The 25519-nt window shown below is 40.9% G+C and overlaps 1 protein-coding gene across 9 annotated transcripts in view; it reads right to left on the bottom strand.

The window, feature by feature from the left end:
* Positions 1–4163: 4163 nt before the first annotated feature.
* Positions 4164–25519, bottom strand: part of TOPBP1 (DNA topoisomerase II binding protein 1) — a 46991-nt gene continuing 25635 nt past the window's right edge. For all 9 annotated transcript variants that reach the window (XM_073333185.2, XM_073333182.2, XM_073333189.2 and 6 more), the window contains 12 exons: positions 20271–20394; positions 19534–19680; positions 18872–18977; positions 18186–18378; positions 15485–15708; positions 13545–13711; positions 9927–10041; positions 8299–8462; positions 7117–7257; positions 5955–6044; positions 5260–5421; positions 4164–4606 (listed from right to left, as the gene is read on the bottom strand). In XM_073333185.2, the coding sequence (XP_073189286.1) occupies positions 4463–4606; positions 5260–5421; positions 5955–6044; positions 7117–7257; positions 8299–8462; positions 9927–10041; positions 13545–13711; positions 15485–15708; positions 18186–18378; positions 18872–18977; positions 19534–19680; positions 20271–20394 (1777 nt within the window). In that variant the 3' untranslated portion in view covers positions 4164–4462. The remainder of the gene's footprint in view (positions 4607–5259; positions 5422–5954; positions 6045–7116; positions 7258–8298; positions 8463–9926; positions 10042–13544; positions 13712–15484; positions 15709–18185; positions 18379–18871; positions 18978–19533; positions 19681–20270; positions 20395–25519) is intronic.

Below are 25519 nucleotides of genomic sequence, written 5' to 3'. Positions count from 1 at the left end.
TAGTGGTTAAGACATAAGCCTGTGAGTTGGAAGACCTGGGTTTAATTTCCTGCTCTGCCATAGACTTCCTGTGTGATTTTGAACAGGTCAATCTCTCTGTGCCTCAGTTTCCTGATTCTAAAATGGGGATAATAGGGAAGTACTATCTCATAAGGGTGTTGTGAGAATAACTACCTTTGAAGCTTGTGAGGCACTCAGATAATCTCATGTTGGAGGCCATGTAAGTACCTTAGATATTACATTCCTGTAATTCTAAAATTGCATTGTGCGAAAGTGGAATGTGGAATTGCTATTGCAATATGGAAACCTTAAACCATTACAACAGCCTTACTACATCAGACCAGTGGTCCATCTAGCCCAATATCCTGCCTTCTGACAGTGGCCAATGCCAGATGCTTCACAAGGGAATGACCAGAACATCCCATTGTCTAGTCAAAGTATCTGGCAGTCTGAGGCTTACGGACAACCAGAGCATGGGGTTGCATCCCTGACCACTTGACTAAGAGCCATTGATGGACTTACCTATGAACTTAACAAATTCTTTTTTGAACCCAGTTATCGTTTGTCTTCACAACATCCCCTGATTTCCACAGGTTGACTGTGCATTGCGTGAAGAAGTGCTTCGTTTAGTTTGTTTTACACCTGCTGCCTATTAATTTTGTTGGGAGGCCCCCAGGTTCTTGTATTATGAGAAGGAGTAAATAACACTTCCTTATTCACTTTCTCCACACCATTCATGATTTTATAGACCTAAAGCATATCCCCCCCTTAGTCTCTTTTCCAAGCTGAATAGTCCCAGTCTTTTTAAGCTTTTCTCATATGGAAGCTGTTCCATACCTATGATCATTTTTGTTGCCCTCCTCTGTATTTTTTCCATTTCTAATTATTTTTTTGAGGGGGCGGGACCAGAACTGCATGCAGTATTCAAAGTGTGGGTGTACCATGGATTTATATAGTGACAATATATTTATCTTATTAACTATACCTAATCTTGCTAGCTTTTTTGACTGCCACTGGACATGGAGCAAATGTTTTCAGAGAACTATTCACAAGGATGCCAAGATTTTTTTTTTTTTTTTGGAGCGGTAACAACTAATTTAGACCCCCATCATTTTGTATATGTAGTTGGGATTATGTTTTCCAATGTGCATTACTTTTGCATTTAACAACGTTGAATGTCATCTGCTATTTTGTTGCCCAGTCACCCAGTTTTGTGAGATCCCTTTGTAACTCTTCGCAGTCTACTTTGGACTGAACGGTCGAGTGATTTTGCATCTTCTGAAAACTTTGCCACCTCACTATTTACCCCTTTTTCTGGATCATTTATAAATATGTTGAACAGCACTGCTCCCAGTACAGATCCTTGGGAGAATCCCACTATTTATCTCTCCATTCTGAAAACTGACCATTTATTCCTACCCTTTGTTTCCTGTCTTTTAACCAATTAATGATCCATGAGAGGACATTCCCTCTTAACCCATGACTGCTGCAACCAGTCACTGGTTCAAATCTGCCCTTGTAACCATTTCATAGGTGGTATGTAAAATAAGTTAGTGACTGCAGTGCCAGTTAGACCACTATGTTGGTGTTTGAGATCAAGCAAAAACGAGACATAAGACTTTCAACTAGAGGTCCTGGCTTCAGATCAAAGACCCCATGGTGCCCCATTTCTGTCGAGAGAGACAACTTCAGCTGCTTAGACCAGCACCTTTTAGGAGCACTAAATGCAGTTCAGATCTCACGGCACTTGCTTCTCTTACCTCACCTTTCTGACAGATCCTTTAGACTTTCTTCCTCTGTCAACATGCCTTAGAGCCTTCACTGGCCCTCTCCTATTCTCCTAGTACATGTTGTCTCCAGGTAGTACCTTCCATTGCCATTCCAGTACCTTACACAGGGAAATCAGAAATATCTTTGCATCTGGAACATCCACTCTAGTGTCTTGCAGGTAACTCAACTTGGACAAAAACTGAACTCAGCTTTCCCCCCGACTCTTCCCTCTTCTCTATTAGCTCCCTATTCAATGGGCACACAATCTTGGTTTCATTTTTTTATTCCTTCCCTCACATTGCTGTTGCCACTAAACCCTGCTGGTTTTTCCTCTACATTTCCAGAATCCATCCATTCTTCTCTGTTCCCACCACAAAATGTGTCATTCAGGCCCTTGTCCTTCATCTTAACTATTGTAAATTCCTCCCCAGTCTGGTCTCCCTTAACTTTTACAGACACATTTTTAATGGTATATGTGGGGTTTGTTGCTCTGATGGTAGCCATGTTCAGCTCTTCCAGTTTTTTCACTGCCTTCTACATCATTCTTACCCTCAAGGACCAGTCTAATTAAGTTCTCACTTTACCTTCTCTCTCATTCCCCCACTTACTCCACCCAAGCAGCACAGCTGAAGTGTCCCTTTCATGCAGTCTCTCTGCTCATCCTCTTGTCTTAACTTAGAGCTTGATGGTAAATTTGAGTAACTGTCAGAATCAGGTCCTGCAACTGTCAGGTCTTTGGGGAAAGTCCACATCTTATTGGTCTTGAAACATCACAATTCCCCATAGTGTCTTGGCTTTTTATTTTGTGTATCATTCCAAATGTCAAGGCATGTGCTTTCTTATGATAGTCAATTCCCTAAATGAATATTGAATCCAGTGCTCACCTTAAAAATGCAATCTCAGCTTTTTGTGTAATAGACAGGACGCGGTAGCTGCTAACACCAGCATCACTAATATTTTCAAAGTTGTAGAGTGCTTTAGTGCTAACATATTGGTAACAGCTGATAATGTTCTTTTACCAACATAAGCAATTCCATTATACTTCTCAAATGTGTAAGTACTTATCACCTACTTCCTCTGCTAAGCTTTGATTAATATATAGACCTATTTTAACATTTTCAGCCAGGTTTCAACTAGTTGTATTTTTTTAATTAAGTTTTGTTACAGCCATGCAAGACTGTAGTGCAGCATCTCACTAATAAGACTGCATGAAAAGATTAAATATATTGGACCAAGATGTGCAATAGAACAGTCTGGGCTAAATGTGAGTTAACAGCAATGAAGAGTCAGAGGGAAAACTTGGGCGACAACAGAAATTGCACCCAGTGCCTGCTATCTGCCTGATTTCTGATCTTATGCTCACTGTGACACTAGAGAGAGAAGCTATTATTTTTAAAATCGCCTGTCCTGGTTAAAGGACTAGCTGCACCTCTCTCCCGTCTTGTCTCTGACAGCACTCTTCGCTGTTGTTGGGTCTTTTGCCTTAACCTGGGTTGGGGTGGAATCTGATTTTTTCACATTTAGACCCTATTTATGCTAACCACTTATCACTCTGCAGGTCTGACTGGGTTTTAGGTAGTTGTGGCTCCTCCCTTCAGGAACCTGTGGCATTGACCAACATCCTTCTTAAAGTATTTAGCAGTTGGAAGAAAAAACATTAGAGAAAAAATATTTTAAAACAAACAGTCCATCTGCATATTTAGTCTCAGTTTAGAGTGAAACAGGCTTTCATCTTATCTAATTTGTTACAGGAACGAAACAATCAATTTACATTCTCTCAGCCAGCCCACATCCTCCTGTGTGTGTGTGTGTGTCTGTCTCTGCCATTGTCTCTTAAGTGTAAGCTGTTAGACAATTATTAGAAAGGGACTCCTCTCTAGTTTCTAGGTGGACAGGCTCTGCTAACCAGACAGATCCCAGGGTGAAATACCCACTTCTGTATATGATACAAAGACACCCTGCTAATGAAATATCAGTAGTTAGAACTCCCGCATTTCCAGCTCTATCACAGACTTAAGTTGGAACCTCAATGGAGTAACTTCATCCCTGTATCAGCTCTCCTCCTTCTCTGTGAAACTGGGGTATTACTAGTTACCTACCACACAGGTTTGTTGCAATAATTAATTAACATTTGTAAAGTGCTCTGAGATTCCCAGATTAAAGATTGTATAGCAGTGTTTTATTAGTCTCGGTGTGCACTCCCTCTTCACAATGAATTTAGAAAATGTTATCTTTCCTTTCCCACATCTGCTTCTTCCCTTACCCTTCCAAAAATATATATAGATTGGTGGGGAAGCTCATGCATATATAAGATTCTATCATCCTATGGCAAACCCAGCAGCATCCTTACTAACTGATACTATCTTGACTTCAAAGTAAAGAAAAGACCCCAAAAATTCTTAGTTTTTATTATAGGCTGATGTCCCTAAGTGAACTGAAAGCCTCAGTGATCAAAATATTAAGTAGACAAAATATTTTCTTGTACAAATGTGGATGGTGTCATTAGGTGCCACTAATAGAGTAAAGCAATCTTTCCAACTAATATTACAGCAAACTAAACACAAGGAAACTTTAAAGTACGTTACATTCAAAATTAAATTAAAAAAAGCTTTTAATTTTTTCAGCATTGAGATTGGCAAAATATTCATAAAATAGGAATTTAAAATACAAGAATTACAAATGGAGAATCCCCTCAGTGTATTCTGGATCGTTTGACTTTGCTTGTTTCTCCAGGTGCTTTTCTCTTCTGAGATAATCCAATTCCCAGTTCTTTACTATTTTGAAGATAAGAAACAGCTTCTGGCAGACAGTAACCCTCCATGGGAGGAGGAAGCTCCTTCAAAAGAAAAAAGTGTTTTACTCAAATCTATTTGTTTAGCTAGACAGTATTAGAAAAAATATTCTGATTGACCCTCCTTTAGCAGCCAACTAAAATTAAAAGAGAGTCATCATTCTGAGACAACATATGAAGGAGTTATTAAACATATCCTGATTCTGACACATTGAAATAGTTTTAAAACTTTTCTGGTTTGGCATGGAATTATCAAAAATTTATCAGATTCCTGATGCAAAATGCATCCCATGTAAATCTCAAGGTCACGCACACATAATTTAGTGTATTCTAAAAACCATCTAGCTAAAACAATGCTCTATATCCACTTCCAACACTGAAACAAACCTCTGTCATTCTTTAGTGGCCAGAATTGGAAACTCAGCACAAGAATATTAACATTAGATCTTATGATCAGAATTATGGGCAAACCCGCTATAAAGATCTAAAATTGGAATACTGACATCAAAATTCTGTTTCATTACAAGCAAATGCCAAGCAGCTCTCTGCCCTCCTTACATACAATAGTTTTCATTCAATGAATCAATGGGTGAAGCAGTGTACTTTAATAAACATTATTTACATATATTTGATGATCTAGATGTGGACTGTTTTCTTCAAAGCAAACAAATGGTACATAATACCCCTAATATGCACACCTGTATGAGGTAGTCAGCAATGTATTCTGGTTTCAAGCAGTTCACTCCTTGGGCAGCAGCCTCCAGTACATTAACTCTGGCATCATCTGGCTTCAGTTTACTGAAGTCAGCAAAAAGGTGAGTAGCTTCTTTATAGAGAAGTAGAGAATGACCTGGCAGTACCTACAGATTTAAACACAACAGAAAGTCCTTTTTATTTTTGTATTTATCTTGGTAATTGTGTACATGTTTTACAGATTATGTACTCACTAATCTCCATCACATCCACAGTATGTCATCAGAAAACTGCGTACCAAGTACAGCCTCATTCTACAAAATAATTTACATTCCAATGAGAGGAAGGATGATCATCTTGTTAGGGCAACAGACTGGGGCCCAGAAGCTCTAGGTTCAAATTCCATCACTGCCACAGACTTCCTGTGAGAGCTTGGGAAAGTTACTTACTCTCTGTGCCTCAGTTCCCCACCTGTAAAGGGGAACATCACAACTTCCTTTGTCTGCCTTGTCTATTTAGATAATAAGTAATTTGTGTCAAGGACTGCCTCTTCCTACTTGCATTTACAGTGCCTAGCACAACAGGGCCTCTTGGTACTACCGTTACATCAACAACAACCACCAACCAAACAAAACATCAGTGTCTATTAAGATGATCTTAAAGTAATTTATTGAATGGAATTATTTTTTAAGTCACATACCTTTGCTCCTCCTGATTGAAGAAGACGTTTGAATCCTGCTTCCTTGGTTTGGTCAACATTCAAAATCACTTTCCAGCCACTAAATGCCCCCTACATAAAATATTCAGTTTTTAAAAAGAACAGGGTTCTATGAAAAACCTAAAAGCTAATTATACCCCACTCAGGAACATTCTGTGAGGCAAGATTTATCACATACACACCATCCAGGGGAGGTTTTTTTTTTTTTTTTTTAAAATAACAGCAGGGATGCACAACATGTAAGCCAGGGGCCAAATTCCAGCCCACAGGGTCATACAACATTTCACCTGGCTACCCACTCCTAGTTAACTGTAGGATGAAACAACAAAGCTGATTAAGTGCAGATGAACTCTCATATCAAGTATATTCTAGTGTGTTTCAGGAAGGCTTGGAGTACAACAAAATATTAGGGTTATGTACATTCACTTTTGTTTAAAATGTCAATGTAAATATATACACAAATCAAGCATAGCCCTAATGCTCCTGGCAAGACGCTAATAAGCACCCCTTAACCACTGGTTTCTGTGGTCGTGCACCCCTATTTTACAAGATGCAGTTCTCAGTCCTTTACTGGTGACTTGTTTGTTTGATTACTAAGGGTAAAAATTCAAAGGTGCCTAGTGACTTAGGAGGCTAAGTCCCATTTTCAAGAGTGATTTAGACACTTGAGACAAAGTCTCAAAAGTCGATAGAGCTCCTTAAGCTCGTAAGTCACTTAAGTACTTCTGAAAATTTTACCCTAAGACAACTGCGTGATGGCAAATACAGGTGTCGGAGTTGTTTAGAATCATAACGTTAAAGGATAATGATTTAGTCATTTAAAAAACAATGAAGCAGTTATTTAAGTATTAGGATTTCCAGTTTGCATGCTAGTTAGCAATGGGAGTTATTGCAGTCACCAGTGCTAAGAGGGGACAAAGACCATTAATTAATCTTCAATGCTAATAATGTTCAATGCTGACAATAAAAGCATTTAGGAAAAAGAGAGATTACATTAGTATGGATCCAGCTAGGATGCTTTGTTTTTAGAAGAACAAAGCAGGTAACCCTCTCTTGGCACAGACTCTGGGTTTCTTGGAGCACATCCCATTACAGTGCCTCCCTCCCAACATCAAGAGGTTCCACTTCATATGTTTCCAAATACCTCAGTGATGCCAGTTTCCTGCCTCCTTTTATGGATTTTTTTCCTCCATCTCATTGCTGCAAGTGCTAGTTTCTTTTGGTTTACATTGATTCCAGACAAAACATTGAGTATGGAGTTACTTCCCCATTCATAATCTTCCTCCTAAAACAGTTATAGCCACACCAACAGCCAGAAATTAAAAAATAAAAACAAGAACACACTAGCTTTGCACATCAATTTTACCTGACAGAAAGCACAGCAGTAATTAAATATAGTGGCTCCTGGTTAAATATTTGTAATTTTTCCCTACGTGTATAGAGCCTCTCACTTAGATTTTAAATAAACTCAGTCTTTTCATTACCCTAAATTATCTCCAGGCAGCTATGGTTCCTTTTGTGGTTGGAGACAATGGAATGTAACCACTAAGCAACAGAGCGTGAAAGCGACCATCACTTACTCACAATCCCCCTCTCTCTCTGAATTTAATAAGATTTCTTCCTGAACAATACAAGCGATTTATTTTTATTCATACAGATTAAACAAAAAACAAAAAAACAGAAAACAAAACTTTGTAAGTCAGCCAAGTCAACAGAGCTGCTAGACCCTGGAGAACTATGAAATGGAGACTGGTTTCCTGCAGAGTACCCAGACATGCTGAATTAATTACAATAATTAATTAAGTGGTTTCAAAGCACTACTAAAGATACCAAAGATATTTTAGAGTATCACTAATTATAGATTCAATTGCACATAAAAAAGAAAATACAAAACTGAAAAGAAAGACAAGGAGGAGTTTGGTTATTTAAACTGTTATGCTTATAAACTATAGGATAAGGATTTAATTCCTGGCATAAAAGGATCCATCCCATTATTTTCAATTGCACTTATAATTTACCTAAGGCACTTCATTCTAAATTATCAAAAGTGACTAGTGATTATGGGTGCCTCAGCTGTTGGAGGACCAACTTCAGACAGCTGGAAAGGGACTGATTTTCAGAGGGAGACTGAGTGCTGAGCAATTTCTGAAAATCAGATCTCTTTAGTATGCCAAGAATTGGGCACTGAAAATCACTTGTCTCTTGAGAATTCTGTCCTTAAGTTTCTGCCATTAGCTGTAGTAGAGACTTTAAAAGCATTTTATTACTAAAATTAAAACAGCAAAGGAGATGTAACAACTGATGTATCACTAATAGAGTTATGAACCTGTACAAAGCAGCAGGCTGCTCTGCATGCCTCCAGGTAGGAACGATGAAGCACCCACTTTCCAGCAGCCATCGAGGCCAAGTATTTCTCATTTCGAAGAGGATGTCCCACAATGATGTGTGTACAACTTGGATCAAAGCACTGCTTCTCAAGCACCAGTCCACCTTGAAACACGGGAGTGAATGCAATTCACGTTATTTCAAGGAAGGGTCTACCAGAGAAACGTCAATTGAATAAATGAGGAACTATTTTATAATTCATACTTAAACTCAATGCTATGCACACTAGAATCTAGGCAGAAAGCCTTGCCATTAACTGATATAACCTCGTGCACAGAAGGCAAAGGGGGAGCTAGCTTTGATAGAAGGCAGTACCACTGTAACTCATGCATAGCCACTTTGGCACCAGAATGCTTGAAAAAAGGTAGAAAAAAGCCTTGGGAACTTAGAAGAAAGGGGAGAAACACCAGTGGAGAGCAGGCAGGCTCCTAAGCAAAAAGAGGGAATTTTCTGCAGAAGAATCCCACACAGCAATTCCCAGTCGATAAAAAGCATCACCCTTTCGGTGGTAAGTTTAGGCTCGAAATAAGACAAAGGTTTCTAACCACCAGAGAGGAGTGAAGTTCTGGAACAGCCTTCCAAGGGGAACAATGGGGCAAAAAAACCTTTATGGCTTCAAGACTGAGCTTAGTAAGTTTATGGAGAAGATGGTATGATGGGACTGCCTACAATGGTATGTGGCCCATCGGTGACTGCCAGTAGCAAAAATCCTCAACTGCTGGAGATGGGACACTAGATAGGGAGAGTTCTGAGTTACTACAGAGAATTCTTTTTCAGATATCTGCCTGGTTGGTTTTTCCCAGATGCTCAGGGTCTAATTGATCGCCATATTTGGGGTCTGGAAGGATTTTTCCCCTAGGTCAGATTGGCTAAGCCGCTGGGGGGTTTTTGCCTTCCTCAGCAGCATGGGTCACAGATCACTTACAGGTTTAAAGTAGTGTAAATGGTGAATTGTTTGCAACTTGAAGTCTTTAAATCAGGATTTGAGGACTTCAGGAACTCAGCCAGGTTAGGGTCTATTTCAGGAATGGGTGAGATTCTGTGGCCTGCAACGTGCCGGAGGTCAGACTAGATGATCACGATGGTCCCTTCTGACCTTAAAGACTTAAAGTCTATGATAACTTCAAATAACAAAAACATAGTGATAGAACCACAAGGCCTTGTTTCAGTGCTAAAAAAGGTTTACTTTTTACCTCTGGGTAACTAAGGTGCATTAGCTATTCTGAGGTAAAAAAACCCAGGGAAGACAAGGCATTTCAGTTTTTATAAAGTACACGAGGTCAGCACTATATCCCTGCCTGGTCTTGACCTCACCTAGTTTATCTCACAGTAAAACTCAAGTGCCTTGTCTCCACTGTGTTTTTACAATGTGATAGCTAACACATATTATTATCCCTGGTGGAATACACACCTTACCCTTCTTTGCCAGTGAAGACCTAGCTAAAGCATCTTGAGAGCTACAGGTCTGAAACCTTAGATTTAGATTAGCAACGCATTAACAGAGGCCCCTTTTCAGCCCCCAAAGCCCCAAACAAACAAACTTTAGAAGTTTTACAAACATCTGGCTACCTAGTTTCTCAATCAGATGGCAGTAATCGATTCGCTCTTGAGGATTAAGTGAAGACAGCTGGAATTTGCGCGGTTTTTCTGGTTCTTCATCAACCTTCTCATCTACTGTAATAGCCTGGAATATGACAAAAGTTATAGGGAGAGTTGCGTAGAAAGTTAAATTCAAGACTCAACTATTTCTCTCGAGTATTCAAGGTTTTCCTACATTGGGATTTCTATCTGCTGTGAGGTTTGAGAAGGCAGGAACCAGAGTCAGTCACTAGACAAGGGTTTGGCTTCCAGTCAAGCAGACTGCATCCAAAGTTGAAAAATACATAGTACTCTAATATTCAAAGTCAACCTAACACTTAACCTCCCCTGGTTCCCATCTATAGGGCACAGTTTAATAATCTGTCATGAAAATGACTTTTTCATTCTAATTGATGGAATGGCAAGCTGGATGCACTGACACATCAAATACCAAATGCACCTCCCTATCTCTCTTATCCAAGCTTTCTATTCCTACAGTGGGATTCTATCAGCAAACAAAATCCCAGAGGGCTTCAAGTAATTATTTAAAAGTCAAAAATGTGTCAAGAAAAATTGTCAGGGCTACCACAGCATGTAATACCCTGCTGCCAAAGATAGCATCCAATGAAGCCTATACATCTACCTTATAGCATGCCAGGGTGCTTCCGTCCAGACCTCTTCATAGATGGATTTTTCAATCCAGGAAACTGATACTGCCTATTTTTGGATGGGCTTTGATCTTTCCTGTCAAGTTGTGCTCCTTCACTTTTCATATGCTGCTGTTTTGCCTTTACTGCTGGGTACTATAAAAACAACCCAAAGATATTCTCACCAGGTAGTTTTTAAATTGATTTGTATGTGCGCCTTGGGTTTTGTGCAGAATGATGCAAGAACTCTTTCCAGAGACCTGTGAAATACCATATCACTGCTGCTGGAATCCCTCACCACCAAAAGTGTCTGTTCATTTCTATACCACTGCTAGGGTCACCTGGTTGCAGGGTGTCAAAGGAGGATCATTCCTCTTATGCCATGCCACGCCACAATCTGCACTGTGCTAGTGGGTGCACATGCCAAAACTGAAGAAATTGTTGCTACCGTTCCATATTAGGGGGTTAGTGCTGAGGCTTAAAATCTCGAGCAGAAGGGCAGAGGCTGCTCCTGAGAACAAAACAATGCAAACTGCTCCTGCCCAGCAAGGTTATAGGAGAGATGAGCATAACAGGCACCTTTTCTCTTTGGGCTTCTGCTCATCATGGGGTGGTGTTCACAGTAGGCTGTAGAAAGAACACAGTGAAGAAAAACCTGGAATCAACTTGGCAATTTAATAGTTTTTCCTCTGTGCCCTGTAGTTTGCAAGGAGGAGGTCTGGAAAGTGCCTGCAGCTGCCGCCAGGAAGATCAAACTGAGTTTTCCAAAAGGGAAAAACTAAGCCCCTGCCTGATGATTGACAGGTCTGGTCTTGCCTTAAAGTGAAAAGTAGAGGGGAAACCCACTGTAGGACTGGCAAGCCTGGATGAGAGAAAACAGTTACACATTCCAAACAAAGTTTATTTACTAGTGTGAGGAAATATGCCACTGAACACACATGCCTGTTGAAAAGATCAAGCAACAAAGTTATACAAAGGACTAGTGAAATAAAGGCTAGATTAATTTTCCATAGCCCTTTGTGAATTTGCTACAGATTTTCAGCACTGACAGCTTATTTGTAAGTATTAATGCAACATACTACCCAAATGATTAATCAAAAAGAACTTCTCCCCATTATTGTCAGTCATTAAAGGGGCTCTAAAACACTACAGAACCCCCAAGCCTGACCCCACCTCTGCCTACAAAAATCTATTTCATTAACATGACAAGAAAGTGGATTAAAATGATGTTTTTCTTTTTGAAAGTAACATCCTCTAGAGCAGCGGTCTCCAACCTTTTTAAGCCCAAGATCACTTTTTGAATTTAAGGGCAACACAGGATCTACCGCTTCCCTGAGGCCCCAGCCCTTCCCCAAGGCCCCGGCTCTTCCCCAGAGCCCCACCCCACTCACTTGCTCTTTCCCAGCCTCACTGACTTTCACCGGGCTTTGGTAGGGGTTTGGGGCAGGATGCAGGCTCTGGGCTGGAGCTGAGGGGTTTGCAGTGTGGGAGGAGGCTCTGGGATGAACCTGGGGCACAGGATTGGGGTGCAGGAGGGGGTGAGGGGTGCAAGCTCTAGGAGGAAGTTTGGGTGTGTGTGTGTGGGGGGGGTTCCGGCCTGGGGTACAACGTTGGGGTGCAGGAGGAGGTACAAGGTGCTGGCTCTGGGAGAGCGGTCAGGTCTGGGGCAGAGTACTGGATGCAGGAGGGGGTGGGGGTGCCAGCTCTAGGAGGGGGGTCAGGGCTGGGGCTTGGGGTGCAGAGGGGGTATGGGGTGCTGGCTCGGGAAGGGGGCTCAGGGCTGGTTTGGTGTGCTGGCTCTGGGAGGGGGCTCAGGGCTGGGGCTTGGGGTGCAGGAAGTGGTTCGGGGTGCTGGCACCAGGACAGGGCTCAGGGCTGGGGTGTGGTCTCCCTCCAGGCCGCACTTACCTCCAGCGGCTCCCTGTTCGTGATGTAGTGTGGCTGCCGCTAAGGCAGGCTCCCTGCCTACCCTGGCCCCATGTCGCTCCTGGAAGGGGCCAATGCACCCCTGTGTCCCCTGGGCGTGGGCAGCATGTGGCTCCACGCGCTGCCCCTCTCTGCAAGCACTACCCCTGCAGCTCCCAATGGCCTCAGCTCCCCATTTCCGGACAATGGAAGCTGCAGGTGCAGTGCTTGCAGGTAGTACAGCATGCAGAGGGAGACCCCTGTCCCCAAGCTCCACTGGCCACTTCCAGGAGCAGCGTGGGGCCAGGGCAGGCAGGGAGCCCGTCTTACTGGCGCTGCTGGAGATCACGATCGACTGGGAGATCCTCTAGGATCGACCAGTCGATCACAATTGACCGGCTGGTGACCACTGCTCTAGAGAACAACAAAAAGGATAAAAGGTTTAGAAAACATGATCTATGTGGAAAGGTTAAAAAAAACTGGCCATGTTTAGCACTGAGAAAAGAAGACAGAGGGGAGACCTGATAACAGTTTTTAAATATATTAAGGGCTATTCTGAAGAGAACAGTTGTTCAACTGTTCTCCATGTCTGCTGAAGGTCAGATAAAAAGTAATGGGACAAACTGGAGCATGGAAGAATTAGGTTAGCTATTAGGAAAAACTTTCTAACTATAAGCGTAAAGTTCCAGAATAGGCTTACAAGGGAGATTGTGGAATTCCCATCACCGTAGGTTTTTACGAACAGGTTGGACAAACATGTGTCACGGATGGTCTAGGTTTACTTGGTCCTGCCTCAGCACAGGGGGATGGACTAGATCACCTCTTGAGGTCTCTTCCAGTCCCACATTTCTATGACTTGCTCAGAGTCTCTTGGGAGAAATGAAAAATTTGGAACTAAAAGTACACTGCACAGAAATTATCCACTATAAAAAATGTTAAACTGATGAATACATTTACTGTCAGCTTCAAGTCTTAGGTGCATTTTAATAGTACACTGGGTCATTTCTTAACAGTGCAAGTATGATCCTTTAAAAACAAGTGTGCTGCTATAACAAACCTTTGCTTTGGGCTGTGGAGCCACAGGAGGGTTGGCCAGCGGGAAAGCAATGCTGGGAGCTTGCGGTGTGGGGATCACTTGATCATCTTTTACTGGGGTTTTTGGATCATTATATATTGGATGCTTTGGTACCTCTGCCACACCTGTGTCCTCAGAATCATGAACAGCTGTGGATAGTAATTCATTGTTGCTTGATTTTGTTTGAATTTTTACTATGATAACATTGAAAAAAGCATTAATCCCAAATGAGCAAGAAACAAATGCCATCACAACATTTATTCTACATTTTCAGAAACAATTGCTTATTCTCCGTCTTAAAATTTACATCCTTTCATCACAAAGCAGCAGTTGAGCTGTTGCAAGCCTCATGTTTTTGACTATCTTGAGGTTTCTCTACTTCCCAATTGATTCCTTAAGATAACTTGGCATGAAGCACTCAAACTGGCCACATAAGGGGGCTGCATTGATTTAACTAGATTATTTTATAAACCAATTTCATTAAATCACTACAACTTTCTCATGTAAGACTGAGAAAGAAACCATCCTCCAGGTAGGCTGCTTCAAACAGAGCTGTAAGGGGATGGGAGGTGTCAAGAATGCCCCTTTCCCACACACACCACGCTGTAGAAAGCTTGCTGCAGAAGGATGCGAAGGGAGAACAATGTTTGTGTAGGTCAGCATGACAGCATGTGAAGTATTCATGCATGGTCTGACAATGAGCACAGGACTGAGGAGCCAGGAACTTCTGATTCTAATCTCAGCCCTGTCAATGACTCAGAGTAGGGCCTTCAATTCACTTCTGTTCCAGTTTCCCAATTTGTAAAAAACACCAGAAATATTTATGTCACACAGGTTTTTTGAGGATTCATGTTTCCACAGCACTTTGAACACGTAAAGCATTACGTGAATGCTAAACATCACTACAGATCTCTTCCTGCAGAGCCACCTGATGGCTGCCCATCTGCTAGCTTCTACTCTCCTCTCCTCACATCTAGCTCTTTTTCCTGCAGTCAAGAGGAGAGTGGAAGTCAGGAAGCCATCCATCCATCTCAGAGGAGAATATTCACTGCCTCTTAAGTACATGGAGTGGAAGGAAGGGGAAACAGAGTAGATGACTCAGCTGTGCTTCTTCTCCACTCCTAACAGCAGGATAAAAAGGCTTGCAGGGATAGAAGGAAATAGCTAGGCAGGGCATGTAATCAACTGCATTTGTAAAGACAGCAAGAAAGATATGAATAATAACTTGACTGCATCCTAGTCCACTGATCTCCCCAGCAGACTTGCTGCCAGATTTTTATGGGGCTTCTGGGCATTGGTGATCCTTCTACACCTCCATTCTTACCCAGCATTGTGGATCTTCTTCAGCTGCTATTAAAAAACTAAGATTTTACAACCGTTAAGCACATTAAGAGGTTCAAGTGGGCTCAGTGGAGTTATTTGCTTTAGTAAGTACACATCTTAAACTCGAAACCTAAGTCATAAGTTGAATCAGGGTATCAATGTAGAGGCGTCATAAATGCTGTTCGTCATAACTCAAATGTCGTAAAGTCGAGGATTGCCTGTACTATTCAACATGAATAGGGGTTCCAGAATTGGGGCCTAAAACAAAAAAAACCTATCTTTAGGCAAAGGCTGTCTCCATACTGCTTACTGATGTCAAAAAGGTGCATGGGGTCTTTCTGGAGGAAGAGCAGAGTTAAAAAAAAATGAAAAAAAAATTATTTACCTTTTTAAAACAAGACCAATAATGGTCTGCCACTCATCCTGAGCCTCATTATTAAAAAGGGAAAAATGTTTAGATCACTTAGAGAGATCACAACACACTAAAGCTGAAAAAGACAGATGTAATAGTGTTGTTTTCTTTTGCTTCTAGAATGCCATTGTATTGTAACAAATAACCCTAACTACAGTCCAGCTTAAACATGTGTTTTTCTCCTTACCTAATTCAGCAACTTCTCTATCAGTGAAGGATTCCCTGAAAGGGGAATCATTCATGTTATTTACATCAGTCTGAATTTGTTCTGAGTACTGTGAAGGACTATTGGGCCACTGTAAGTTGCTGACGAGCCTTGCTCTCTCCTCTCTTGCAGTGGGGTCATCCCAAACAATCTGCTCATTTTGTGATGGCTCTGTGTTTATGTCCATCACTGCTTGCCGTGACTGCCTAAGGAACAAAAAACGAAATCCACATAAAGTTTCCTTAAAAAAAATAGATGAATTATATTTGAGGGCAAGGATGTATTTATCATCCTGTTAACAATGTACTACAATCTTTATTACTGAAGAGCACGGTCAGGAAAGAATAAACTTCAATATAAAATTGATAAGTCAGGCAGACTGGGTATCAGTCAGCACGGCTACAAAAAAGTGACTGTGAACAATACTGGTCATTTTTAGCACGTATCATGCTACTAAGGTGTTCCATGATCAGCATATCCCATACTTTACTGTCCTTATATTCTTGGTGTAAATTTGAAAGTTAAAAAGAGAGCAATCTTGCTTCTTGGGTGGTAAATATTGGAAATTTCCAATATTTACCAGGAATCAGGCTCTTCATCTTTAATTCCTTGCATCTGGTTTACCCATCAAGTACTTCTCAATTCATCGGAAAGTACATGCCCTGTATTCTAGGTTCTTTTTAGAAACTACGGATAGATCTGGAAGGCAATCTCACCCATGGTGAATTAACAATGTTTTCATTTTGACTGGAGGTTTTAGCTATATTTTCTACATTCCCACAGATCAGGGATGGATTTTAAACTGCAACAAGACAGACTTAATTACATGAGTGGCAAAATGCAAGTGTAATACTTGAAAGCCTCATAGTCGGAAGTAATCTTCACATTTGCAAGTGTATAAATGCATAATGAAACAGTGTACTTATAGCTATCGTATGGCAACTGATATTTGAAAGGTTATTAGCAGGGCTGTCAAGCAATTAAAAAAATTAATTGCAATTAATCGCTCTGTTAATAATAGAATACTATTTATATAAATATTTTTGGATGTTTTCCACATTTTCAAATATATTAATTTCAATTACAAGACAGAATACAAAGTGTACAGTGCTCACTTTTTATTTTTTATTATTAATATTTGCACTGTAAAAATAAAATAAATAGTATTTTTCAAATAACTTAACATAAGAACTATAGTGCAATCTCTTTATCATGAAAGTTGAACTTACAAATGTAGACTTGTGTACAAAAAATAACTGCATTCAAAAACAAAACAATGTAAAACTTTAGAGCCTACAAGTCCACTCAGGCCTATTTCTTGTTCACCCAATCGCTCAGACAAACAAGTTTGTTTACATTTGCAAAAGATCATGCTGCCCACTTCTTGTTTACAATGTCACCTGAAAGTGAGAATAGGTGTTCGCATGGCACTGTTGTAGCTGGCGTTGCAAGATATTTACGTGCCAGATGCACTAAAGATTCAAATGTCCCTTCATTCTTCAACCACCATTCCAGAGGATATGCATCCATTCTGATGATGAGTTGTGCTCGATAACGATCCAAAGCAGTGCAGACAAATGCATGTTCATTTTAATTATCTGAGTCAGATACTACCAGCAGAAGGTTGATTTTCAGTTTTCGTGGTTTCGGTTCTGTAGTTTCTGCATCCGAGTGTTGCTCTTTTAAGACTTCTGAAAGCATGCTGCACACCCCGTCCCCACCAGATTTTGGAAGGCACTGCAGATTCTTAAATCTTGAGTCGAGTGCTGTAGCTATCTTTAGAAATCTCTCATTGGTACTTTCTTTGCATTTTCTCAAATCTGCAGTGAAAGTGTTCTTAAAATGAACAACATGCTGGGTCATCATCCGAGACTACTATAACATGAAATATATGGCAGAATGCGGGTAGAACAGAGCAGGAGACATACAATTCTCCCCCAAGGAGTTCAGTCACAAATTTAATTAACACATTTTTTTTAACGAGCATCATCAGCATGGAAGCATGTCCTCTGGAATGGTGGTCAAAGCATGAAGGCGCATATGAATGTTTAGCACATCTGGCAAATAAATACCTTGTAAATGCTGGCTATAAAAGTGCCATGCAAACGTCTGCTCTCATTTTCAGGTGACATTGTAAATACGAAGCGGGCAGCATTATCTCCTGTAAATGTAAGCAAACTAGTTTCTCTTAGCGATTGGCTGAACAAGAAGTAGGACTGAATGTAGGCTCTAAAGTTTTACATTATTTTGTTTTTGAGTGCAGTTATGTAACAAAACAAAAATCTACATTTATAAGTTGTGCTTTCACAATAAAGAGATTGCACTACGATACTCGTATGAGGTGAATTGAAAAATAATATTTCTTTTATTTATCATTTTTACAGTGCAGATATACTGTACATTTTGTATTCTGTGTTGTAATTGAAATCAATATATTTGAAAATGTAGAAAAACATCCAAAACATTTAATAAATTTCAATTGGTATTCTAATGTTTAACAGTGCAATTAAAACTGCGATTAATCATGATTAATTTTTTTGAGTTAATTGAGAGTTAACTGCCATTAATCGACAGCCCTAGTTATTAGACATACTTAGTTTTTGCTGTCCAAATTTTTGTAAGACTGTCAAAGTCAAGTAAAAGAAAGCAAGACAAAGTAAGACATTTACATGCAGCATGATACCTTAGAGCTTCCAAGACTCTACTACGACCATTACGCACAGATCGTGTGCCATCTGGTGTGGTAGGGGAACTGTCAAAACCATTCCTTGACAACGATCCTCTTTGTGCTTGTGGTTTCACTATCGATGTTGCAGACATGATCTCCTGTAGTTGCTTTTGAAAGTTCTCCCTCATTTCCAGTGTCTGGGTTAAAACTTGACGTGAAAGAAAGTCACAACAAGACTTAGGCCATTTAATTTTACATTTTTAGAATGCCACAGTTTAATCATGTAGCTCCCTTTCAGGACAAAGGTATGTACATTTTTTCATATGTGGCAATACTTTCAATTAAGTCTTTGCTTCACATGATAAATAATTAGCAATATCCAGTCTTTAAGATATTCTAGAATACTAAAGACAACAGCCCAATAGTTCATCAGGGATGGTCAGTCCTCCTTATGGATTTGCCAGTGTCTTTAAAGCAGGGTACAAAACATCTCTCCTCATACTCTGCAGCACTTATGAATAAGAAGCAGCCAGCACTTTTCCAGGGAAGCCTGGTTGGCTACATTGTGCTTAGGTATGAGAATAAATGACACTAAAACCTCCAGATCTTAAAATTCAAGCTTCCCCAAAATAGTAAAATACTTATATTTAAAACTGTAGTTTCCACAGCTGTTTTAAAAAGAAAAAGAATATTTTGTTTACCTCCTTTGGCTTCATTTCCTGCAATTTGCTCCTCCCTTACTGTGACTGCTTCCTTTACCTGGTTAGTAGTTACATCTCCTATGTCATTTTCATCCACTGAAATACTCTAAGAATGTTAAAAATATAGAACTTATCAATCTAATTCTGAAACCAAAAGACATAGCAACTTGTTACAGTGTTCAGTGGGAGATAAGCATGTTGGGGTGCTTTAGGGGACAGGAAGAACTCTACCAAAGCTCCACCAACAAACCAAAGATCCACTCTATTAGCCTCAGATTAGCTTAATGTTTCTGCCACAGCAGTGAAATAATAAAAAAACCCACTAGACTGGAGACTTAATACCCTATTAAATTCAATAAAATTCACACCTCTCAGGCCTACTGTTTATGTCTAACTGAAGACACACAGGACCATACCAATTCAGATTTGAAGACTGCGTCCACTCTAATAAGATAGATAGATTTTTTTTTTTTAAAGAGAGAGTTAGAATACTGAGAAACTGATGGAGTCTCCAGGATAGAGAAAGTTTACAGCTGCATAACTGCTGAACTTGACCCCAGAGATTACTAAATAACAATATTTGTATTAGTTTATATTCATTTTGTTAGTGAAACAACTAGATTAAAATAATGCCAATTAATCCAATACATCTTATCATATACCTCAACTTCCTTTGCTATTTTTCCAGTTGATGGAAGTCTACCGGAAGAAAGTCTGCCATCTTGCACTGCACTGATATCCAGACTCATTTTGGGATTGTAAGTGTGAGGGAACAGAGATTCGGGAAGTCGTTTATATTCTTGTGCACTCTGCAACAAAGTTCATAAATATAAGAAATTATGAGAAATTTGGGAAGAACAGAGTAATTTAGATAGCATGATGCAAAACTAAATATAAAAAATTTCAGTAAAAGTAATACTACTGGAAACAAACACTAACACAGGAGGCACATGTAGTTCTTAGGACAGTAAGTATGAAATTCTTACTTTCCAAAAAGTTCTGAAGGTTTTTCTTCATGACTACTAAATCTAACTTTACCACTGCCCCATTGGCAAATACGTATGCAAACAAAAAGTTATTGTTCAGGGAAACCTCAACCAAAAGCTCTGCTAAACTGAGTCAATGTATTGGATATGAAAAGCAAATATATGAAGAAATTGTCAATTTCAGCTCTACAGTCACTACGAGGTGAAGGCACACCAATGAAAATTATTTAAGATTTAGAAGGATGAAGCCTGCAAATTAAAAGCAGCATGCATGAAGCATCAGCTATTGTCTATGAACAATTAAAACCCATGCACGTGCTTTTTAAAAAATGGAAAGTCAGTCCAATACATCTGATCTTGTCTCCATTCTCCTTCACATTTCAGAGGAAAATAAAAATAAATTTCTTCCATACCTCTAAAAGCCAATGCTCTGAAACAATGTGTATGCCCCTTTCTTTAACAGATTTGTATTCCTTACTGCTGTCATTTTGTCTTCCCTGGTAGATGAAGTGAGTTACTGTTTCATCAAAGCACCATCTAGAATAAACACCAATAAAATGTAATCTGAAGATACCAACTCCAGTTTAATATTATAATTACTGCATCCTTGAAACTGAGTCTTAACCCACCAAGACAAATAACCATTACTATGAAGCTTAACAAAAGCTAGAAAAAAAACTTACTTATTTAGCTGCCCCCTCAAAATCACCATCATCCAACATACAATAATTTTTTTGGGAATCATATCATGAATCTCTTAGTAATTCAATTGAATATTAATAAAATGTGCCTTAACATTTGATTTGTTTTTTTTTTGTTTTTTTTCCATTTTATAAATTGAAATATTTATGTAGAACAGCAATATACTTTTGTATTTTATTCTATATAGGTTCTTATATTGCCCTCCCCATTTCTTGTATTTGAGCACCTTTCAGTAGCACATCTGACCAACACCTGTCACGTGATTTCTTCTCTCTCATATTCTCTCTGCACAGGGAGAATTGTGTGCACAGTGTAGTGTTTAGTTTTGGTTCTGTTTTTGTAGTTTTTGCTTTTAAATGTGCACACTATTATTGGATGTTAGAGACAGCAAGGCTGAAGAAGCACACCTTGCATGTGGTGCAGAAGGGTTTGAGATGGTCCTTAGTTCCTGTGGGAGATCATTCCACAATCCTGAACTGGTCCCTGAGGAAGTTCTATCTCCCACATGGACAAGCTTTAGCCTTATCATAGAGAGTTCCATTGTGCCAGAAGAGCAAAGATATACCCTGGTTTTCATCACTGAACTTTAGGTGATCTTTCAGATATCCTGGGCCCAGGCTATTGAGCATCTTGAAAATAAGGACTGAAACCTTGAACTTGATTCAATATTCTATGGAAGGCCAGTGTGGGGAGTGGAGGATAAGCCTGATGACCTTGCGGTATCCCGTGTTGCAAGGAGACATACTGCAGCATTCAGTATTAGCTGGAGTTTACTAAGGGTTGATGGCTTTGTGGCCAGATATACTGCATTGCTGTAGTCCAGACAGGAAGTGACAAGGCAGTATAATTGAGACCAGGTCACCATCCGCCAAGATGGGATGGAGTCTCCTAACGAGATGTTATAAGGCATTACTTGCAGATGCTGTTTTGTGAGAGATTAGCATCATCAAGAAATCCAGGAGAACTCCTAAACTGAAATGACCAATTGTGGGTGTTTGCCTTCAACCAAAGGAGACTGACTGCATCAAGACTGAACTCTTCAAAGTATTTTTCTCTGCCCACTACCATAACCTCTGTGTTGTTCGGGTTCAGTTTCAACCAGCTGTTGTTCATCCATGAGCTGATCTCACTCAAGCATTAGACCATCTTGGTGATATCAGTATGGTCATATGTGGTGAAGGGTAGGTAGTGCTGTGTGTCATCTGCATATTGCTAGCGCTTGAGTCCATGTCATCTTACCAGTCCTCCTAGTAACTGCATTTAGATGTTGAAGAAAACCAGAGGGAGAATTGATCCTTGCGGGACTCCATAAGAGAGGCGTTTAGTGGCAGACACACAGTTTCCCATCACAACTTACTAGATTCATCCCTCCAGGCAGGGCTTAAACCATTTTAGTGCATGTCCCTAGATCCCGGACAACCTCTCTCAGGCAGGACACCAGTATCTCATAGTTAGGGCCCTACCAAATTCACGGCCATGAAGAATGCGTCACAGACCGTGAAATCTTGTCTCCTCCCGTGAAATCTGGTCTTTTGTGTGCTTTTACCTTATACTATACAGATTTCACGGGGGGAGACCAGCATTTCTCAACTTGGAGGGTCCTGACCCAAAAGGGAGTTGCAGGGGGGTCACAAGGTTATGGGGCGGGGGGTTTCGCGGTATTGACACCCTTACTTCTGTGCTGCCTTCAGAGATGGGTGGCTGGAGAGTGGCAGCTGTTGGCTGGGCACCCAGCTCTGAAGGCAGCACCCCACCAGCAGCAGCGCAGAAGTAAGGGTGGCAATACCATCCCATGCCATCCATACTTCTGTGCTGCTGTTGACAGTGGCTCTGCCTTCAGAGCTGGGCTCCCGGCCAGCAGCTGCCACTCTCCAGCAGCAGTAGCAGTGCAGAAGTAAGGGTAGCAGTACCACAACCCTCCTACAGTAACCTAGCAATCCCCCTACAACTCTTTTTTTTTTTATCAGGACCCCTACAATTACAACATTGTGAAATTTGAGATTTAAATAGCTGAAATCATGAAATTTACGATTTTTAAAATCTTATGACCATGAAATTGACTAAAATGGATGTGAATTTGATAGGGCCCTACTCATAGTTGACAGACTTGAATGCTGCTGAGAGGTCCAGGAGAATGAGAATAGCTGTCTGCCCACTTTTCAACAACAGCAGGAGATCATATATCAGTGCCTCAAAAACTGTTCTGTCCCACATCCTGGCATAAATCCAGATTGTATTGGTGTTTCCTTTAGAGCATCCCTATGCCAGAAGCTAGCAGTGAGTTTCAGCTGGCATGACCAGTTCAGTATAACGCAACTAACTATTGTTATACTCTCTATCTAAAAGGTGTCATAGAATCATAGAATATCAGGGTTGGAAGGGACCTCAGGAGGTCATCTAGTCCAACCTCCTGCTCAAAGCAGGACCAATCCCCTACTAAATCATCCCAGCCAGGGCTTTGTCAAGCCTGACCTTAAAAATATCTAAGGAAGGAGATTCCACCACCTCCCTAGGTAGCACATTCCAGTGTTTCACCACCCTCCTAGTGAAAAAGTTTTTCCTAATATCCAACCTAAACCTCCCCCACTGCAATTTGAGACCATTACTCCTTGTTCTGTCATCAGCTACCACTGAGAACAGTCTAGATCCATCCTCTTTGGAACCCCCTTTCAGGTAGTTGAAAGCAGCTATCAAATCCCCCCTCATTCTTCTCTTCTGCAGACTAAACAATCCCAGTTCCCTCAGCCTCTCCTCATAAGTCATGTGTTCCAGTCCCCTAATCATTTTTGTTGCCCCTCGCTGGACTCTTTCCAATTTTTCCACATCCTTCTTGTAGTGTGGGGCCCAAAACTGGACACAGTACTCCAGATGAGGCCTCACCAATGTCGAATAGAGGGGAATGATCACGTCCTTGATCTGCTTGCAATGCCTCTCATATACATCCCAAAATGCCATTGGCCTTCTTGGCAACAAGGGCCCACTGTTGACTCATATCCAGCTTCTCGTCCACTGTAACCCCTAGGTCCTTTTCTGCAGAATTGCTGCCGAGCCATTCGGTCCCTAGTCTGTAGCGGTGCATGGGATTCTTCCGTCGTAAGTGCAGGACTCTGCACTTGTCCTTGTTGAACCTCATCAGATTTCTTTTGGCTCAACCCTCTAATTTGTCTAGGGCCCTCTGTATCCTATCCCTACCCTCCAGCGTATCTACCTCTCCTCCCAGTTTAGTGTCATCTGCAAACTTGCTGAGGGTGCAATCCACACCATCCTCCAGATCATTTATGAAGATACTGAACAAATCCAGCCCCAGGACCGACCCTTGGGGCACTCCACTTGATACCGGCTGCCAACTAAACATGGAGCCATTGATCACTACCCGTTGAGCCCGACAATCTAGCCAACTTTCTATCCACCTTACAGTCCATTCATCCAGCCCATACTACTTTAACTTGCTGGCAAGAATACTGTGGGAGACCGTGTCAAAAGCTTTGCAAAAGTCAAGGAAAAACATGTCCACCGCTTTCCCCTCATCCACAGAGCCAGTTATCCAGTCATAGAAGGCAATTAGATTAGTCAGGCATGACTTCCCTTGGTGAATCCATGCTGACTGTTCCTGATCTCTTTCCTCTCCTCTAAGTGCGTCAGAATTGAATCCTTGAGGACCTGCCCCATGATTTTTCCAGGGACTGAGGTGAGGCTGACTGGCCTGTAGTTCCCAGGATCCTCCTTCTTCCCTTTTTAAAAGATGGGTACTACATTAGCCTTTTTCCCAGGCGTCCGGGACTTCCCCAGATCGCCATGAGTTTTCAAAGATAATGGCCAATGGCTCTGCAATCACATCCGCCAACTCCTTTAGCACTCTCGGATGCAGTGCATCCGGCCCCATGGACTTGTGCTTGTCCAGCTTTTCTAAATAGTCCCCAACCACTTCTTTCTCCACAGAAGGCTGGTCACCTCCTCCCCATGCTGTGTTGCCCAGTGCAGTAGTCTGGGAGCTGACCTTGTTCGTGAAGACAGAGGCAAAAAAAGCATTGAGTACATTAGCCTTTTCCACATCCTCTGTCACTAGGTTGCCTCCCTCACTCAGTAAGGGGCCCACGCTTTCCTTGACTTTCTTCTTGTTGCTAACATACCTAAAAAACCCTTCTTGTTACTCTTAACATCTTTTGCTAACTGCAACTCCAGGTGTGATTTGGCCTTCCTGATTTCACTCCTGCATCCTCAAGCAATATTTTTATACTCTTTCCTGGTCAGGGGGAGGGATAGCTCAGTGGTTTGAGCATTGGCCTGCTAAATCCAGGACAGTGAGTACAATCCTTGAGGGGGCCATTTAGGGATCTGGGGCAAAAATTGGGGATTGGTCCTGCTTTGAGCACGGGGTTGGACTAGATGACCTCCTGAGGCCCCTTCCAACCTTGATATTCTATTCTATTCTATGATTTGTCCAATTTTCCACTTCTTGTAAGCTTCTTTTTTGTGTTCAAGATCAGCAAGGATTTCACTTTTAAGCCAAGCTGGTCGCCTGCCATATTTACTATTCTTTCTACACATCAGGATGGTTTGTCCCTGTAACTTCAATAAGGATTCTTTATAATGTCATATAATGTGTCACTAGAAAACTAATAACTCATGGATCACTAATATTCTGGCATGTTGTATATACTATCAACACCCAAAGGATTATGTAGATGTGCTGGAATTATGATTAAAACGTGTTTAAATTAGGCATGTCAGGGGATGTTGATAAATAGGTTTTGTTTTTTTTTCCAGACAAAAGAATGCGGTTCCCACATAATTTGAGCAAGGTGTGACTAAAGATAAGACAAAGAAAAGCACATTTGCATGCCAGGCAATCAAAACTATCAGGAGACCAAGGAGGAGGAAAATGATCACTAAGGCCTTGTGTACACTACCAAGTTTTGTTGCTAAAAACTGCCTTTTGGCAACAAAATAGCAGGAGCGT

The sequence above is a fragment of the Lepidochelys kempii genome, chromosome 2, assembly GCF_965140285.1.
Source record: "Lepidochelys kempii isolate rLepKem1 chromosome 2, rLepKem1.hap1, whole genome shotgun sequence".
In the NCBI taxonomy this organism is placed as follows: domain Eukaryota; kingdom Metazoa; phylum Chordata; order Testudines; family Cheloniidae; genus Lepidochelys; species Lepidochelys kempii.
Note: the sequence above shows the minus strand (reverse complement) of the source record. Positions and strands in the feature narration are given on the sequence as shown.